Source organism: Pyrgilauda ruficollis, unplaced genomic scaffold (assembly GCF_017590135.1).
Source record: "Pyrgilauda ruficollis isolate IOZ18807 unplaced genomic scaffold, ASM1759013v1 scaffold111, whole genome shotgun sequence".
Lineage (NCBI taxonomy): Eukaryota > Metazoa > Chordata > Aves > Passeriformes > Passeridae > Pyrgilauda > Pyrgilauda ruficollis.
The window spans coordinates 310,679-330,921 of record NW_024509322.1 but is presented as its reverse complement, the minus strand read 5'-3'; the positions used below and the strand labels follow the sequence as shown (position 1 = coordinate 330,921).

At 42.9% G+C, this 20,243-nt stretch overlaps 1 protein-coding gene across 3 annotated transcripts in view; it reads right to left on the bottom strand.

The window, feature by feature from the left end:
• Nucleotides 1-6,490: 6,490 nt before the first annotated feature.
• Nucleotides 6,491-20,243, bottom strand: part of MKLN1 (muskelin 1) — a 93,388-nt gene continuing 79,635 nt past the window's right edge. For all 3 annotated transcript variants that reach the window (XM_041477521.1, XM_041477536.1, XM_041477528.1), the window contains 4 exons: nucleotides 19,444-19,583; nucleotides 17,101-17,203; nucleotides 8,815-8,869; nucleotides 6,491-6,918 (listed from right to left, as the gene is read on the bottom strand). In XM_041477521.1, the coding sequence (XP_041333455.1) occupies nucleotides 6,797-6,918; nucleotides 8,815-8,869; nucleotides 17,101-17,203; nucleotides 19,444-19,583 (420 nt within the window). In that variant the 3' untranslated portion in view covers nucleotides 6,491-6,796. The remainder of the gene's footprint in view (nucleotides 6,919-8,814; nucleotides 8,870-17,100; nucleotides 17,204-19,443; nucleotides 19,584-20,243) is intronic.

The window sequence follows — 20,243 nt, the reverse complement described above, 5'->3', positions numbered from 1 at the left end:
ACTATTTCTCTTCTCACTCCTTCTACCCTGCAGAAATAAACCAAACACCCAATATCCATGAAAGTTTTGGGATGATTAGAGCAGGTGCAGGAACGTAGGACAACTTCTCATCACCTTTTTCTTCTTGGGGCCACACAAAATAAACCCTGAGATGGGAGGGAAGGAGCATCACAGCACTGAATGTGAGGCCGTGGAAGGACACAAGTAAATAAGTGTGTGCTGCAGTGGGAAATCATCTTCCAGGCTTCCCTGTCCTCACCCAGGATGAGAAACAGCCCTGGAAAGAACAATATAAATCACAAGGATCCTTCCTGACTGTTTCAGAGGTAGCAGGAATTTTGCAAAGGAAACAAATGGAGTATGATGTGGAGAAACTGATGCCTCAATACCCACTACGCAGCTCTAACCTTTAATTCCTCCACAGGTATCCATTAAACTCAGGGAAGTCTGAAGCATTTTAATAGGAATGAACAGCCACACAGAGAAAGAAAATTCAGAATAAATGGGGGAATAACCAAGGGGTCATGCTTTAACCATCACACCTGCTAGTGATAAGACTTTCCTTTCAAAATTAGTAGCAAGCCCAAAAATCCAACCTGACAGAGCCAGTTTTGAGCTGTTCACTCACATCCCTGTTTCCAGGGATGAACTGTGATTCCACGCTGGAGCTGAACAGTCGAGTGAGTTCTGACAGCACTCACACTCTCCAGGTCATCAGTAAAAGCTGTGCTGACTTACAGCAAACAGCTGGAAGCCAAGGCAACGTGGAGCTGTGTCTGCACCAAGTATAAATTGAGATTTCAGGGTACCAAGGTGATGCAGTGACAGCAGCTCCATTGGAAGCAGAGCACTGAATTTGGGCCACAGCAATATCTGGAGTTCACCCTTATCAAACCAAGCCCATGAAAGCAAAGCAGACAGCAGCAATGTGCTATCCTCAGAATCTGTGCCTGGGGAAGGTGCTGCTCGGCAGAGCTCCACACCTCAGCCCCACAGCTGGAATTACACACAACCCACACAGCTGGAATAACACACAGCCCACAAACCCTCCTTGGAGGTTTAGGATACAACCAAAGCACACGTGGATAATCCCAAACTCCAGCCAGCTCTGTGACCTCTGCCCGGAATGCCAAAGGGATACCTGCTGGCATCCCCATGAGGCTCTCCTGTAGGACTCTCCAGCAGCAGTAAGCAGGTCATTAACTGGCTTCCACTCCAAAAATGTGTTTGGATCCATTGCCTATGGACAAAAACATCTGGAGTCAATTTATCCAAGTGCTGAGCCATGGACTCTTATCCTGGTTCCAGTACAGTTAACCTATTTTCTCCACTGCAACTTTTCATTATACTAGAAACTTTCAGTAAAAGAGGGATTTTGCCTATAAGCCATTACCACAACTTGAATAATCTCCAAAATAACCTTTTCTATGACAGGATATGATTGGGTCTCCCATTCCCACAGGCATTTAGATACACTAACAAGCTTCTGACAGCACATTTACATTTCAACAATATTTACAGCTTATATACTACTAGCAATCTATAGCAAGAACAAGTCATATAGCTGTTCTTAAACTCTCCTCTCACAAAATAAGACCCATCTCCAAATTAACACGTGTACTTATTATAATAGGCCAAGCTCAGAGTTTCTATAATCTTCCCCCTAAATCAAAACACCAATAATTTTAATTTTTCAACTGGGTCCACCTCTGTTTCTGTAGTAAGTACAGCTATAAAACAACACAAGCACTTCCAGAGACATACATGAACTGCTTTTACTGTCAGGACTTCACTTGACAATAGCCAAACATTCCTTAACTCTGAGCCAACTAATAAGCTAAAATTCAAAGCATACACGGGGACTTCAAAGTTTCACAAGACATTTTTCCACTTTTAAAAAAAAGGGACCGAATGGAAACGTATCTAATAATTTTTGCCATTTTCCCCAGAAGTGACACAGCAGAATTACTGCCTGTACAGAGATGGAGGTTGTACACAAGTCATTCAAACTTAAAGTTCACTCAATAAGCTCCACAAAAGTATTTATTTCTCGATTCTGAAATGCAGGAGGCAGCAAGAGAGCTGATAGTATTTGTGTTGCAGGTACCTAACACCCTCCTGCATTTGACACAAGCAGCATTAATGCTCATCTTCCTCACAGTAAGAGCAGCAAACAAGTTTGAAGCATTCCTCAGAACTCTGCTCTGAACCCATCACTCACCAGCACAGGCTGGCACAGCACGGCCAGGTCAGCACAAAACTCTGGGACAGAGAAAACTCCCTTCAAAAAATCTGCACACATCAGGAAAATGGTTCAGCCAACAGCTGTTCCACAAAGCCCTATGGAAAACGCTCTTCCAGAGTCATTACTCGGCTTTGGAAGGAGTTTCTTCTGGAAGAAGGAATAGCTCGTGGAGCCCTGGACACTTGTGGCTGCCAATTAAAGAAACACACAGATGAGCTGTGGCAATCCCTGCCCACCAGCCTTACATCTCTGCCACCCTCCTGCAAATAGGTGGATCCAGTTAATTTGATTACTGCCTCCTCAATCTTGAAACTGTAATCATTAATCATTCAATTTTCAGGCTGGGTAATTATAATCAATGACCAAAATGTTTCAGCAATTTAATTTAACTTTGTTACTCCACAAAGGGAAGCTTTTCTATGCTCTTTAGGAAAATTTCTAATTTCACTCCAGTTGCCACTGCACAAGGCAATGCCTTAGAAAAGCTTTTCCAACTGAGTGTTCCCAGACTGATTTTCCAAAATAAGACTTTGCTAACTGAAGTTCTGGTAGGAAGCTCCAGCATGATCCCTGAGCCAGCGTGTACCCGTGTACACCCAGAGCCTGGTGCCCAGGCAAACAAAATCCAAATTCCAGAGGTTTATTTACACAACTGGGTACAACCACGTTAACTACCCATGCAAGATGCCACCCAGGGAAAGGGCAAACTGAATTTTTCCAAGAAAAAGTTCTCCTTCCTCATTAGGCTCAGCAAAAGGAAGAGATTATAAGAATAAACACATCACAAATATGAAGAGTCAGAAGATAACAACTACAATTAATTTCAATGAACATTTTGCATCACCCTTGAGGCCTTCCCAGGACCAATACTAACTAATGGGAGCCTCAAAAGAAAAGAGGCAAAAAGGAGGCTAAAGTGGTTATAATCTCATTTAACAACATGTTACAAAGTCCTTCTGCCACATGACAACATTTTGGGTCACACTGCAAGAGCAGAACGTGCTTGGAGAAGTAATTTTGGGAGAACTCTTAACAAGTTCTACCTCATGCCTACTATGAGGGGTTGTGTAAGACGAACATTAACAAACTCACTTAATTCTACCTAATCCAAGTGACCAAAGAAATTAATTCTGAAGGGCTCTATTTCTCTAAGAAAATGCATCACTTGATAGGAAAAACAAAGAATAATTTCGTTTTCCAACGACATGATCCACTATAGGGTATTTTAAGGGTCAGTCAGTGAAGAATCAAACATAGGGATCTCAAAGGATATTTTGTAAAAAGCTAAATCAAGAGTGAAGTCTGGATGTCTGTGTCAAGTTTACCCCACCCTGACTTCCTCTAGCTTTAAAAGACATACCAGACCCTTGTAACTTTGGCTTTAAAGACCCAAAACATGACGAATGAGTCCCTCTCTGACAAGGAACGATGCTTTCCTTCGCAATACCTTATTTACAAGTTAACACAGAATTTACAGATATAACTACTGACTGTAGTGCAAAGATTATGTGGTGTCAAGTTCATACACAAAGTCACCTTATAATCTAAAGTAAAGGCAAATAGAGTATGTTTGTCTTGTCTAAGCTAAAGAGCAGCCTCAGACACAGCCTACAAGCAATGATGGTGAGGTTCGAAGACTTCTCACACACAGCCTGGATATTTATAACCTCGCATGCACTGGGCTGTGAAACGTTTTCAGGTGGCTGTTTTCTGATCCAGTGGGTTTCTTTACTGTTTGTATTTCGGGCTTTCTGTAATGAGCACATCAGATGCTTTCCTGGAATATCATCAGTGTCTTTAAAGATCAGCATGCAATGAAATTCAGACTACTTGTGTTACTGCCTGACAACAAGTGGCTGATTTTAAAAGGAAATTTATACTTCACTGCTCAGAATTTTTGGTTAGAATTTAAAGCAGGTAATGTAGCATACATCAATGCAAAGAGATCATTTGACTCCTAGCTTTAAGGACAAAAAGAAGGGAAGATCCTTGGCAAAGCCACAAGAAGCCTTCCCTTTGGATTAACCTCTCTGGCCACACGGTGCCTCTGCTGCTCAACAAATACCGCAGAGCCGAGCGAAGTTTCTGCTGGTTAATCACCAGCTGTAATCCATGAACTGTGCTGGTGCGAGCGGCATCGATCTGCTCGGGACAAAGGCAGGTCAATATTTGATCATCCTGAAGTGCTCTCGTTAGCTGGGACTGTCAGTCCTGCAGAAGCCACGTTCCCCTGGCTCAAAGAAATCATTGATTTGCACGACGCTACAGAACACAGAGCCGAGGCTGCCGGGCTCTGTGCGCACCCCCGGAGCAGAGGACAATGAGTTTGGATCGAATTCCTGTCACACAAATCAGACCTGACACGATGCACTGCTCACCAGCAACGTCATTCACAGCTCTGGCCGTTCCTGAACTTCCCCTGCCTGCTCACCAGGGCTTCTCCCCCAAGGTGTATCTTTTGGGTTCTTTCAGCCATCCAAGGTGGACACACAACAGTTTATGAAGAGCTTGGTTAATTTGAGAACTGTCACAAAGAGTATTTAATCATCTGACTGAAGCTGAGGATACACAAGCAATGAGATCAAGTGGTAAAGGAGCACAGCAGTACTAAATTTAAGTACTAAAAGGTTGCAGAATTTTGGCTGGTTGCATTAAAAGTGCTTATTTCGATCTCAATGGAAGTAACAGCTCAGTTGGAATATTCCCCCAGTATCTACATTTGTACTGTATAAACTCTACATTAGTTAACAAAGCCTCAGCACAGGTAGCACACCACAAAGCTCAGCAGTGATGTAAAACTTTCTGTGTCAATAGGAAAAAAACCTGCCACGTTCCAAAGGAACAATTTCATCAGATTTCATTTCCCACACCGAGTGGATTCTTCTGCAGACATCTGATTTGCCATCCACTGAAGTGCACAGTGTCTGAACAGTCTCAAGTGACAGGTTAAAAACACTTCATTTGTACAGTCCTCCCTGAAGACAAGCCTGGCCTCTGACATACTGTTCCTTTCTAAGTGATTAAACACTAGTATGAGGTTTTGAAATTTATTTCTAATGCACCAGGACTACAAAAGTTACACAAAGAACATGATAAAGAGGCAATACAATCAAAGCAAGCAGACACTCGAGCTCTGAAAAAGACACTTGACTAGCTCTTTATTTCAAGAGTCCAAATCATCTTTGCACACACAGGCCTTCCACCAAGTTCAACAGGAGCCACAGCGGGTGCAGCAACGATACCTGACTGGCATGAACACTGCTGGACAGAAAGTTTTGCAGTTTCATATAAATATTTACATCTGCCAGTGTGTACTGAATGCTCACGGACACTGAATGCAGAGTTTCTAATGCTGGGTATGCATGTCCTTCATTCAACCTCACAGTGCAGCACCAAGCCCTTACTGTGTTTATAAAGAAGGCTTTCAGCAAAAGGAAGAATACATTTTCTATACATATGCATCAGCTCATTTTCAGAGATTTATGCTAGGAAGGCCTCCCTCACATTCAGATCAAGGTCTAAAATGCATTGACAAGGGAGCTGCACTTACACAGGAAGGAGACAAGCTGTTGGGAGCAACACCCTGTACATGTACACATGGACAAACGCACACAGAAGCACATGGAAACGAAGAGAATCTGCTTCAGAAATCCTACACCCAACCTGGGGTCAGGTTTGCAGAGGTTGGGGATGTGTGTGGTGGAAGACCCAGTTCTGCCAGGCTCGCTGAGGACCCACAGGGCTTCTCAGTGGATGAGCACAGCAGCAAAGAGATCAATCCCTGAAAAGGGGCCCATGTGGGCGGTGACCGCACTCCCATTTTCCAGCTGTATCTCAGGTTCCCTCTTGCCTGCCAGGTTTAAGTGGGAGGCTCCAGAGAACAGGAGACAGGGATGTAGGTCATCAGTTTAGATGGAGTCTCAGAAGCAATTAGACATGACTCTCAGCACAACTCTGGGAAGGGGAGACAGACGGTTCGGAACAGATGCTCACCTTCCCGCAACACACCCTGAGTACAAGACTCAAGACATAAATTACATCATCTCAACACCTGCCAGTGTCCTGCCACCAAGTTATTCAGCTGCTGAGAATAAAGTTGTAGGATAAAGCAATACATCATGACTAGCTACAAATGAGGAAAGAAAAACCTCTTCCCCCTCTTCCTCAGGAAACGCAAAGTAAAACCCATCATCTTTAATCCCAGACAACTCACAAATCTCAAATTTTCCCCCATAGGCAAAAAGATCACTGCATGACTGGGTTTTATTATTTCTTTTTCTTTTTCCCCCACCTTTTCATCTTACATTTGCTAACTCAAAATCCAAAGTCAGAAAAAATATATATATTTAGTCAGAAGTACGTCAGTTACATTTTATTAACCTACTCCAAGGGAAAAGCTCCAGGGATTCACCATACAAGTATAAAACCCCTTTCAAACACCTAGGGGTTACTATATTAACTTCATCCCAGCAGTCAATCAATGCAGTAAAAAAATTAAAATACTGAAAATGGATGCTTTTCCCCTCTTCCATGTGTCCAGTGATTGCTCCGTTACAGCGTGATGAGGTCCACCAGGTTGCCTTTAGGAGGGGTCATGTTGTCTGGGAAGAAGTTGACTAACGTGTCAAACAGCTGAGTTCTCTGGGCATACGTGTGGTCAACGTCTGAAAATCCTGGGGGAGGAAGGAAAGGGGAAAGTAAGTCATTCCTCCTAATCCCAAAGACTCTGTTTAGCTGTGGAATTATCCATTTGGGATAAATGTTAACAGCTCCCTCTTCCTCCACTAATAAGGCTGCCAGCTCTCCGTCCCACTACTGTGAGCACATACAGAGATTATGTCACCCCAAGCCAGCACTGCCATCAAGATGCCATAAAAAGCAATAAACAAATGCCTGTCAAGCTCACTGACAACCCTGAAGAAACGGGGGAAGCAGGAGTTCTCAGGGGACTGCTCTGATGTCCCAGAAAACAAAATCCATGCAGCTATTTTTATTTGGTGCCTCATTCCTTCTGTCCTCGGGCTTTCTTCATTATCTTCACTGCCATAACCAGAACTGCTCCTTGGATTGCTTGGAGTTTTCCTTGAGATAAGCTGTGCTGACAGCAGGAGTCCCAACTCAGAGTTGGTATTTCCTCACTGGGCTTGCACCTGGCTGCATCTTGGCACACAGGAACTTTGCAAACTGGTTTCTGGAGTGCTGCCTCCCAAAAGGGCAGGGTTTGGTTTGCATTGTTCATCCAAATCCTGCACTAAAACCATCAGCAAGAACAATAGGGCAGGCACACAACGATCTCCTCCACTTTGGATTACTTCCATTGCTGCTATCTCAAAGGAATGCTTTTTAATTCAGTGAACTCATTCTACAGTTAATCAAAGTCAACCAAGTTAATCAAATCAAGGAGGGCTGGGGTTTTTGGTTTCAAAGCATCTCTTGATGTACATATCCTCCTATCTGTAAATCCAAAATCTGGATAAAGCATTGTACCAAGTCAAGAACTAATTAATCTTTTAAAACTCTTAAAACTAGGGAAAAGTTTTGAAGGTGGTAAAGCACTGGCACAGGTTGCCCAGGGAAGCTGCGGATGTCCCATACCTGAAGTGTCCAAGGCCACGTTGGATGGGGCTTGGAGCAACCTAGGATAGTGGAAGGCATCCCTGCCCATGGCAGAGGGGGGTTGGAATGAGATGGATTTTTGTAGGTCCCTTCCAGCCCAAACCATGAGTCCATGAAAAATCCAACTTTTTTGAAACTTGGGTTTTCTTTCTTTAAAAAAAGTTGATCCTATGGGGTCAATTTGATGTCTTCCAAACCACAGGAACTCAGCAGAGCTTCCTCATCCAGCAGGGCAGGACTGCAGTGGGCTTTAATATTCCCTCAGTTTCTCAGATTGGGAATTGCACCTCCATCAAAAACTGAAGTAATCTCTTCTCTTAGAGAGAGTTCAGTGACTTGAGGACACCCCAGCAGTACAAGGATGCAATTTCTGCCTCTACCTTTCCTACAGTTTGCCCAGGATGAGTCTCTAAGATCTCTCAAAGAGTTAACTGGACAGAGCAGTGAGACAAATCATGGCTTTGGCTCAGCCCTCCTGTTTCCAGCCCTTCATGCCACTGTTTTCTCCACTCTTGACACCCTGCCCAAAGAACTCGTTCTGCAGAGAACAGAGCGAACCAAACTACTCCAGGAATTGCAGTTATCACAGCAAACAGAGCCGTAGCCATGCTGTGAGATTCCAAAGTGACATGACAGGAGGTGCTTTATTCTGACCAAAGCTTCTGTTTACTTGGGTAACAGTGAAGGATCAGATGTAATAAGAGACACAAAATGATCCCAGGAGGCATTGGTTTAAAACCACTGATGTTGACAGATGTTTTAAATATGGGCTTGAGGTATTGGACACTGGTCATTATAAATAACCTCTCAAATGTCTGGCTAGTGGCACTTTGCATATTGAAAAGAGCCTGCAATGTTGATAGAAACTATAACATTTGATATAAAAATCAGTAGAAACTAAGAGTAATTATCAAAGAGAACATCATGTAATTCCTCTGACACACAATACTCACCGAGAGTCGTGAAATCCGAGCCAGACTTAAATAATGCTGAGGCAAGAAGCTGAAACTGCAGAAGAAGAGGTAAAGGGACAAAGAAAGAAAAAAGTATTATTAACTACAAAGGCAAAAACCCTAAGGGATTCATAGAAGTACAAGTAGCTTTAGAGTTGCTGTGTTTTCTCAACACAATCCTCGTAACTCCTGTGCCATACACACGAATAACAGCAGCAGGCACTTTCACATGAGCACTACAATTTGTCACCTTGGCACAAGTTAGATGGTTTTTCCTAGAATTAGAGCAGTGTTGATGCAATGAAAGGTATTTGACTGAGAGCTCTAAAAATCTCATTTTTTTACATATAATTTTTTGCATCTTTGGCAGAAGGTAGAGTCCCTTCCACACAATAACATTCCCAGGGATTAACACGGTACAGGCTCAGCAGCCAGGGATTAGATGGCACAAAAACAGGGTAACTGCTGGAGTGAGCATGAACTTCTTGAACACAGAGAAAGCTCTGCCCAGAGAAGCTGTGGATGCTCCAACCCTGGCAGTGTTCAAGGCCACATGGGACTGAACAACCTGATCTAATGAGTGGCATCCCTGCCCATGGCAGGGGGTTTGGAACTCCATGATCCTTAACGTCCCATCCAACCCAAACCATTCTATGATTCTAATAACAACCCTTCCTAACTGCCAGAGATCTCGCATCACAAATTTAAGGCAGTATCCTCTTAACTAAAAATAAAAATTCTTTGTTTGGGAACATCAAGACCATGAAGAAAAACATTTTACTTAACACATTCATGGTTTTATTCTCCCTTCATGTCTCACTGATAGACTGTGACCACAGTGTCTTCCTCTGCCCCTGACTGCTGTTTCCAGGAACCCAAGGAACAGAAAAGCTTAGTGCTTTGTCATGCTCCTGCAAAGAAAGAGTTTATTCCTTAAAGCCTTGGAATCTTGTGTCTCCTGCCTGTGTGTCTTTTCAGCACACAGCCTGAAGGAAAAGAAGGGAGAAAAAAAACAGAAGAGAAGCAAATATATTCAGGGAAGGAGTGGAAAGAACAGCCAGGCATTACATATCCATCAGTTTAATTTCAATTTCAATAAAAAAAATGGGAACACAAACAATTTGTAGGCATGTAGGAGTGGAGAAGGTGATGAGTAGCAGCCAACGTGAATTTGGCAACAACAAGTTGTAGCACATCAATCTGATTTCTCCTATGAGGCAGAAGGCCCTACGGATGGGACTTGGCAATAGACTTTGTCCGTTCTAACTTTCATAGGAATTCTAACACTTTTATATGATATTTAAGGCACACTGTCAAGGCATCACTTAGATTAAGCCAACCAGGTCAAATAACTTCTCTGTGGGTGGCCATCAATGGTTTGATATCAAAATGGAGCCTTGAATCAAGAGTGATTCATCTGTGCCCAGGGTCAGCATCACCCTGGGTTTTCAATGATAACCTGCTTGGCAGAACAGGGCAGGATCACCAGACCTTACACCACACTCTGACTGACTGGCAGCATGGAACAGACAGCCTTCCAACTGTTTTTCCACTTAATCCAAATTATAATGATGGATTGAGGTGCATTTCACCAGGGCCAAGTGCAAATCGACATAAACATGAAAAATCAGCAATACAGAACAGGTGCAGAGGCTCTGTGAAAATGCACTTAGGCACTACAAGAGATCAGTATCACTTCATTATAAAACTGACAAACGCAAGAAAAGAAGCAGAATCTTTAAATAAATACTCTTGCTGTTATCAAGGTTTTAAAGTCTCCTCTACAATAAGGAGACCATTTTGAGATGCCCTGTATCAGCTAGCAACATATGAGGAAACACTAGAAAAAAAAAGTGCTCTGAAAAGCAAGTTCTACGAAGAAAGCTCAAAGGATTCAGGGCTGCAGAGAACGATGGCCATGCGCAAAACTGCCAGAAGTCACAGAGGCAAAAAGTAGAAAAAAGTAGAAAAGAAAGAAGTAGAAAAAGTCCTACAGAAAGTAGATCTACAACCAAGTGCAAGAAGCTACAAAAACACTTCAGTAAGATCAGTTTCAATGTGACATCAAGGGGAAAATCAGGCTAAAATAAGGACTGTAGTGTCTGGGGTAAGTCTGCATCCTTTGGGGAGAGTATGGTGAGAAAGATACAGCACTGAGAAACTGGAGATGAGGGGGAAGGGGGTGAAAAGTGCCCTCTTGAGTGCAAGGCCTGGTCACAGTAAATCACTGCAATGCCACACGTGGATTCCACCGTGAGCCTCATTTGTGAGAGCAGCTTGGCTTCCCAGCAGCACCGTACTTAAACAGCTGCCCAGCATAAATAGCTCCAAAAGTTCCAATAAAACCCGTGGCTAAATCCCTGCAGCTTCTGAGAGCAAATGCCACGCTCTGGCCATCCCTCCCTCCCACACCATGGCCTCACGGCCCGCTGCCAGCTGCCTGGTGGCACACCCAGCTGGGATAAAGCGGGTGCCACGTGCTCCCAGGGGTTCCCATGCTCCTGCAGCAACGCCCTGCTGGGAGCACAAAGCCACGCTGGGGCTCAGGTGCCTGATTAAGAGGCCAGATGAGCAGGGTTCAGCCAAGAACTCGCTGAAGTGAGACCAAAACCCCACTGAAAATGGCCTCTGCCAAGTTTCCAGCCTCATCTGCACCAGGCATGATGGATTTTCATGGCTACGAGTTTCTTTGCAGCTTTGTGGGGAAGGAGGATCTTGTTCCCTTCTCCACTGATGGCAGCACACTTGAGTTAACCTCGAGGGCTGTTGTTTGTTTGGTTTGAAATTTAATTTGTGTATCAGCTCACACTTGAAAAGCACTTTCTGATAGGAAAGTCAAGCATGTGAGTTAAGAACATCTGTTAATGACATTGCTGAGCCTAAGCTGGTTCACTGCATTTGTATTACAATCCCAAACCCTACAATGTTCTTCCAAAGTGTAGGACCATTACTGCTCACTCCAGGTCTCCTACATACCATTCCCAGCAGATATCCAATGTACTATTTTCTTCACAAAGTACAAGCTCTGCTCTAAAGAAGAAATTAATTTCTTCACCAACTTTCTTATAATATTAATTGTTATTCTAACAGATGGCACTTCAAACTCTGATTAATTTTGGGTCTATTTGAAACTAACAGTATCTGATTTTTCAAAATATGTAGTGTTATGCAACAGCTTCTGAATTCACAGAAAAGCATGGCCCTCAAGCAAATCACACCTCAGATCTCTCCCATCAGGCACCAGAATGAAACATCCAATTAATGACCATCTAGGAAAAACAATTTGCTTAATATCACACAGCAACTCTGTTATGGAGACAAGAGCAGAATTCAATTATCCAGCAGAAGCATCCAACTGCTTTAATCACACCACCACCCATTTTCTTCTGACAATCCCTCTGGCTCACTGGCTTCATCCATTCCAAATTAAGGCTCCACTCAAAAGACAGCAGTTCCCTTTGTTACACAATTAACTTCTCTCTCGGAGATCCAACCAACCTCCTGAACAGAGGCAGGGGTTCCTTGGAGATAAACAGATCTGGTTAACTAATAGAGGGTTATATACTATGTCTATTTTTATATATTTGCTGCACACCTCTGCCTTTGCACAAACAAAATGATTAAGGGGGAATGAGTAACTCTCATTTGGGATACCTGGCTGGTTGTATGAATCAGACACAATTCCTCCTCCTCCTCCTCTGTAATGCCTGTGTGTGAGTGCTCAGATCACACCATAAACCAGTTCCTTAGCTTTGACCAGTTCTCTGGGGCTGGTGACTCCCAGCACAGGCTCAAAGGGGCAAAGAGAAGCTCAAACCCTTTGAGGATGGAGCTGCTGCTGAAATTGGGAAGGCCGAACACTGTTTTTTAAAGGCTCCTTGGCTCCAAAGCCTATGCTCCTGCAGCACTCAGGCTCTGAGGCTTTACAAAGAATCACAGCAGGACACAAAGAAGAGAAACAGGCTTTTCTTAGCTCCTTCCTAGAACTATTTTTCCCATTTGGGCTTCAATTTTCCCAGAAATACCAGTCTAATGCAGATTCAAACAATACTTTTGGGCCCTGATGGCTTTATCTGTCAAATTTATTAAAGACAAGGTCTTAAGAATGGAAAGTATGAAGCAGCCTTGAACAGGGGCCTCCAGCCTCAGTCTACAAGCAGGTCAGGCCTCAGACTGGCCTCCAGGTCCTTGCTCTTTCTCCTATCATGCTCCAAGAAAAACATACTGTGAGTTTTCCTTGTGCTTTGTATCTGTTTTACAACAATCATGGGGTTGAGCTTCATCAGTTGTTAAATCTCCATGTATAAAATCATCCTGCTCTCCCATACTTGGAAAGCACTGGACATTTTCTTGTGTCATCTTGATTTCTACTGCAGCCCATTTAACAGCAGCAAAGTTCTGGGTGTGATCACTGCAGTGTTCAAGGAGCACCTTTAGCTTTTATACATGAACTACTGATGTTTCTGTGATTTAACAGCACCTGTTTTTCTCTACAAAATTTGGAATTCAATTCGATATTTATTTGACCATCCTTTTATCTTTAAAAGCCTGCTTGTTGTAATCTTCCACCAAATTCACATCTGTGTGTGACAGAGAAGAACAGCCATGCCAGCAGAAAATTTTACACCAGCAAATGACCCTTTTATACAGTTTTTAATCTGTTAAATCACGGGCAAAATCCCCCATTTTCTAGAAACTTACCCTCCTTTTCCTACAGTGTCAGGACTATTAACCCACAGCCACAAAAAAGATCCACTGATTTGGGAACACTGAACTGACTGAGGAGGTTTAAGTGATGTCAAGCAGAATCACAGTTAACGACTGGATCTGCATTTGTGGGCAGAGAAGTTGCTGGCACACAGCCTGTGGCTACTAAACCAAGCACCCATGCAATACCTGTTACTTGCAGGCATCTACTTCATTTCACAGTAATAAAAAAGGAAAAAAACAATAGTCCTCATAGCATCCCTAAAATTCACAGCAACAGAATGAAAATCTTGGGGTATGTTCCTACTATCAATCATTCATGCTACTTTAAACAAAATCGGTTACTAAGGCCAAAGTAAGTTTTAAGAACAGTCTGTTTGTTTTCCTTGGCATCCAACTGCAAACAGCTGAACAGACTTGCCTAACTAAGTCAGAAGGAATTACTTCTATTACAAAGCAAGCAAGCCTCACCACAAGGGGAAATTCTGCTTGTAATGGTATAGAACACCACCCAGATCTCCATCCATAAAACATGAAGCCATACAGGCCAGTCTCCAGAATTACTGCACGAAGTTGGGAATGAAACTATTCAGCCTGGTCCTTCCCAAATTTAACAGCTGCTCTGGAAAGAGGGAAAACAGGAATAGATGCCTTTAAAGTTCTAAGATGCCTTACAGCATTCAATGCAGCCAATCACATCTATCACCTTTGCTATTAATTGAGATACAAATCAAATAAAGGCAGGGTATGGAGGTGTCTGGGCTGAGAGACACAATCAAACTGGTGCTTGAAATTCGATATGGAATCCAAAATGCCTGCGTCAGTCCTTTGGAAAGCACAGGAGCTATTTGAAGATGCAATGCCAGAGCAAAAAGCCAACTCGATGTGATAACCGGAAGGTAAATTGACGTCAACTGGAAATGCACCCAGTCAGTACCAGCCCAGCAGCTGGCTCTGTGCCACAGCCCTGGCAGATCTGTCCCAGTGTAAAAAAAGCTTTGGAAGTTAAAGCTTTATGACCAGCACAATGAATAATAATTAAAAAAAAAAAAAAACAAAAAAAAAAAAACACAACAAAAAAAAAAAAAAAAAAAAAACCAAAACCCAAACAAAAAAGCATCCCAGTAATTATTAGATGATTTTTGGAGATGGCTGGAATGGATGGAAGCTTTAATTCTGCTGAATGGTGTGTGCTGATCCGACAGCCCAGCACGACAGACAGAAGCTATTGGATTTTGTTTGGATCAGACATTAGGCCTGCAGAGAAAGAATCCACAATATATTCACTCAGCTGGACTGAGCTATGTAAGCTCATTCGCTGGATCATTAATGTTCAGAACACCAGTGTGCTCTCTGAAAAGGGGTAATTCTTTTTTTCAAATATTTTATTCTATTTCTACTGGTATGATACAGCTTCCACATTCCCCCAAAATCTCAGAGGAGCCCATGCAGGCATGTAAATTCTCCATTCCTACAAGGTGGACAAGTTGAACACTGAGCTGGGAAAAGGAGGATATTAAAGGGTTTTCTGTGCCAGCTGTGCCCAACATGCAGCTTCTGCAGCAGCTCGCTTGGTCTGTGGGCGACAGGAGGCAGCAGGAGCTAAGAGAGGAGCTTGCTCATCACACCACAAATGTTTGCTGTTCAGGGAATAATAAGAAGACCCAGCCAGCCATGAGGTGCAAGATCTCCTTAGGAATAACTGGCTGAGGAGAGACAGGCTACCAGCACACAGATGTGACATGGAGAAAAAAGGAATCAGAGAACACAGGACACATCTTACAGGAGTGGGAGAGAGCAGAAGGGAAAAGAGAGCAGCAGGACGGGGGCTGGTACTGTATGGGCTAGTACAGGCTCAAAGATGAAGAAGAAACCTTGAATTCTGGGTTCAGTTTTGGGCCCCTCACAACAAGAAAGCCACTGAGGGGATGGAGTATGTCCAGGGAGGGGAATGGAGCTGGGGAAGGGTCCGAGGCACCAGGAGAGGCTGAGGGAGCTGGGAAAGGGGCTCAGCCTGGAGAAGAGGAGGCTCAGGGGGTACCTTCTGGCTCTGCATAAGTACCTGACAGGAGGGGACAGCTGGGTGGGAGTCACTCACAAGTAAAAAAACACAGGAGAAGAGGAAATCGCCTCAATCGTATCAGGAAAAAATTCACCAGAAGGGTGGTCCAGCTCTGGCATAGGCTGCCTGGGGAAGTATAATCCCCATCCCTGGATGTAATTAAAAGCCATATAGATGTGGCACCTGGGGACATGGCTTAGTGGTGGCCTTGGCAGTGCTGAGGCAATGGTTGCACTTGACGACCTTAAAGGTCTTTCCCAACGTCGAAGACTCTTCCCAGTGTTACCACACTGGGAAGATGGCACATACTGGGGGGGAAAAAAAATCTCCTTTCCTACCTTAAGAAAAGCAGGATCATCTGTTGTCTTTCCTCTGCTAGAAATTACTAGAAAGGATGTGAAACTACTTGATATGGAACAATTTGAACAGGAAACCATTTACAGAGAACAGAGAGTCACAGCACTTAAATATTTTATTGAATCGCATGTTTATAAATGCTGATTAGAATTTACGATAATGTGATCGCTTCCAAGATCCTGATAAGAGTAAGCTTTTTTCCTAATTCTTTCTAACCCTACAATTCCATGCTGTGCACACGCAAGAATATTCTTATATTCTCCCCCAAGACCTTTCAGTGTCTATATAATCTTTTCTTTAACTAAAGTAGCAAGTTAAAGCCACCAGATTAAGAGATTTAATCCAGGGACTCAGCATGGAATAGAACTGCTCCTCCTCCTGCCATGATTTTATAAAAGGAGCTGTCAAATCCCTTCCCAAGTTGTTAAGGAAAGAAGACAGCAAGAACCCGACTTTTCCTTATCTACCCATCAGGAGCTGAATGCTGGCACATCTCAGCTGGCTGCCCCAAACTCCAAGTGGAAATTAATGCCAGAGTCAAATCAACCACCTTATCTGACACTTCTCACTATTTCTTTAATCCGTTTTGTAAAGTGACATGCACTGCAGTACTGGAATCAAAACAGGAAATGGGAACAAATTCCTGGAATAAATAAAGAACATCCCTATTGGATAATATTCAAAAGGCAAAGGACATAAGATTTTAAGGGTAGGAAGCAGTGTATAGATATAAATTACTTCCAGAAATATCGATCATCTTTGGAAAAGCTTTCCTTCCCCAGAGATGCTGAATATTGAGAAGCCTGAGCATGAGTAAGTTCCTACTCCCTTCTACTGCACAACCAACTACAGACTGGTGACATTTCAGAGAGTTTACATTTCAATTAAAGCTCCCAAAATACACACCAGCACACTGGAATTAAAACAAAGGCTTAGTCTTCACTCCTAAGAGTACAAAAGCTATTTTATCTGGACCTGCAGTTGTTAAATGACTGTTTCCAAAACAGTGTGACTTAAGTGCAGAGAAATACGTGATACAGCAAAGTGTCTGGCACCTGCTGAGCTTTTACAAGCTGAATAAAACCCAGGTTTAAGAGGCCCAAAAGTTTAAATGAGAATGCAGTCTAAATTTCTTTAGGACAAGGCTCATTGATCCTCACCTCCTTTGTCTCCTCAGGGTCTGAGTGATCCACGGTTACATATAAATCATTCTGCAGGTACTTCAGTGCACTAAGAGGGTCAGTCTGAGCTTTCTCTTCAAACCTGCAGAGAAGAGACAGAAAATTTGAGCACAGCCATATCCTTCAGGACTAAGTACTACTGGTTCAACAGAGAGCAAAACCCATCTAACAAACCCAGTATTTCCAAAGAAAACCACATTAATGGCAGCTGAGCCTCATGTTTGCTGGAATTTTAAGCCAGACTGAAACGTGGAAGAGGGCTTTTTGGGGTGTAAAGGAGTTAAAAGGGCAAAGTATTACATTCTTACTAAAAATATTCAAAAGCATATGCACAGAAACGTCTTAATATATAAATATAAAATCTTGAGTACAGCTTGTTTTCCACAAATGAAGTAAGATGTGAGTAGCATCTCACAGAGCAGACACAGGCAAGCCTTGAGCACTTCAGTCCCTGGGATATTAACATCTCACCTTTGGAAAGAGCACAGCTCCATAAAAATCCTGTGCACCACAACCATTATTTCCTCATTTTCTTTTAATGAACAGGAACTGCAACTTCTGTGAATTCCCTCAAGAAGTGAACAGAGCCCTCAGGAAATGATTCTGGGCTCAGCATACTCAGTGAGCAGAGCTCCTTCCCTGCAGCACTGAGCTGGTTGCATAAGCCTAGAAAGGATGAGGTTTAAAATCATCTTTTTCCTCCTCTCACCCACCCCTGAATGCAGCATCACACTGTTTGTCATCTTATCATATTGTTATTTTTTTATTTGGGTCATCTACCTGGCTATTTATACCACAGTGGACATGTGTAGCCTGAATTTTGAAACTGCCTAAAGACGTCAGTGATTGAGCAGCACAGGAAGCACAAAGACCTTGCTGTCACCTGATGCATCTGACAGTTTGGTCACTACACATGGTTTCAAACACTGCCATAGATTTTCTCAGATGACATCACCATGGTCCAGAGAGCTGAAGTGCTTTAAATGAGTAGAACCACTGCCACCTTGCTCCTTCCCACCTGCCCATCCTGGCTGACTGGTGCTGAACAAGTTCATAGGGAAAACAGGACCCAGGCTGATGCTGTGGGTTTGCTGTGGATGCAAGGCCAGTACCTGTTCTGTTACCCAGAGTCTGGGGGAGCACAGCTAAAGGGCAGCCAGTGACTCCACAGCAATTCAGCTCCAGCCAGGCACCCATCCCACCATCCCTGGTTGCTCAGGTTTGGCTCCCTCACACACACCCCAAAAATGGGAGCACGGTGCATAAACCCCAAACTTCTGCCAGGTAACACACATCAACATTTCCTGTAAGTGCAATTTAAGCAAGTAGAAACAAATAATTCAGAGCTGTCTCTGGAGGCTGCACAGCTGCATTTCCATACCATCACATCTGGGTTTAATAAGCCTCCCAGATAACTGGGCAAGGCCTTTATTCATTCTTGTAGGTATTCACATCTACTGTGTGGCTAATCTCAGTGCCTCACCCAGCCACAGTGGCTGTGAGGTGGGTACAGCAATTTGCTGGCTGCCTCAGAAATAAAATACCATCAGGTATTTTAACCTGACCTTCTAACTCTTGGCAGAGCCTGATAACAAAGTATTCTCTCCCAGAATGCAGGGAGGGCTATTTACTGCTTTCAAATGATTTGCTGGGTCCTGAAAGGCTCTCTCACTGCTGCAATTTCTTGACTAAGGCAACACCATAAGCTTGATTTTGAAAAGCTGTTGCCCTTAATAGCAAATATAAGGCAGCTCTGAAGCATCCAGAGTGCAAGAAGCACTGCAGTGTAGCTGAATTCTGCCTAAGTGAGCTCTTTCAGGAGTTTCTGAATGAGAAACTCTGATGACCTCACCACGGCTGAGTCTCAGATGTGCAAAGGCATCCAGCCCCCAGACTTCATTAGCATCCTTGCAGGCTGTTACTATCTCCAAGCACAGTGTTTCCAAAACATACTCCATTTCCTTGGGAGGTGACAGCACCAAAACACATGTTGATGAGCAGCAGAGTGAAAAGGGAATCTAAAAATTCCCCATGACTCCCCACACAATAACCAGATTCTTCTAGTTTTAGAATAGCATGGGCAAAATGAATCAAGTTAATTTTGTAGTTTAGCCTTGGCCCACTGCTTTTTATTAAAATAATTTTTAAAAATGAATCAATAAATGTGCAGAAGGTTTAGAATGGATCTTGAAGATCATCTAGTTCCATATAACCAACAAAATGACATTTCACAAAATGGTTTATGAGAGATTTGAGTCTTAGCAACTTGAAAAAAAGAAGACACCTGGAAAAGAAAATTGCAAACCACCCTTGTTTCTATACCTGTGCTTTCTGATGAGGTATTTGCAGTGTCTTAGCAGGTATTCCTTTGAAGGTCGACAGAGCTTCAGAGACCAGAAATCATCTAATCTCATCTTTGGAGAGCAGGATTTACCAGGATTCCCTCCAAATAAGTAATGAACCTAAGGAAATGAGAGGCAGATCAAAAAATTGATTGTTTGTGTAAATCCACTGAACAAAGACAATTTACTATGTCAGCAGCTTTGCAAAGGTTTATTCTGGTGGGATAAACTCTGCCTTTTAGACAAGTTGCTCCATCTTACTATCAGCCTCACTTTGTCCCATTGGAGATGAAGAAAGTTCCTCTAAACAATTTACATTTTAAGATAATCAAAGAGTTGTACTGTTAGAACATCCCTTTAGCAGATACCTGAGATATCTATAAATAAACATCTGAAATTCATGCAAACTCTTTCTTTAGGAAAAGCCTATGAGAATGATAAAATCTTAAGCACTAACAAAGTGAGTTGGCAGTCCTGAAGATGTCCAAAGTAAAGTGAGAGCAAGCCCAGTCCAGCACAATCTAGACTTAGAGAGAGGCAGATTTCCAGAAGAGTGGAAGTATCACAAAAGGACTGTTTATTTCTTTGCTAAATTTTTCTTCCCATCGTGTGGTAATTTCAGACTCTGAACTGTTGATATTAAACATGCTACAAAGGACCTTCAAATACTGAAGTTTAACAAGTCTAACAGCCTACCTTTCCCCATGGCTTTAAAAATAATCACTCAAACAATGTATTCTGCATCCCACTGCTGAAGGCTCTCCTTATTTATATCAGAGG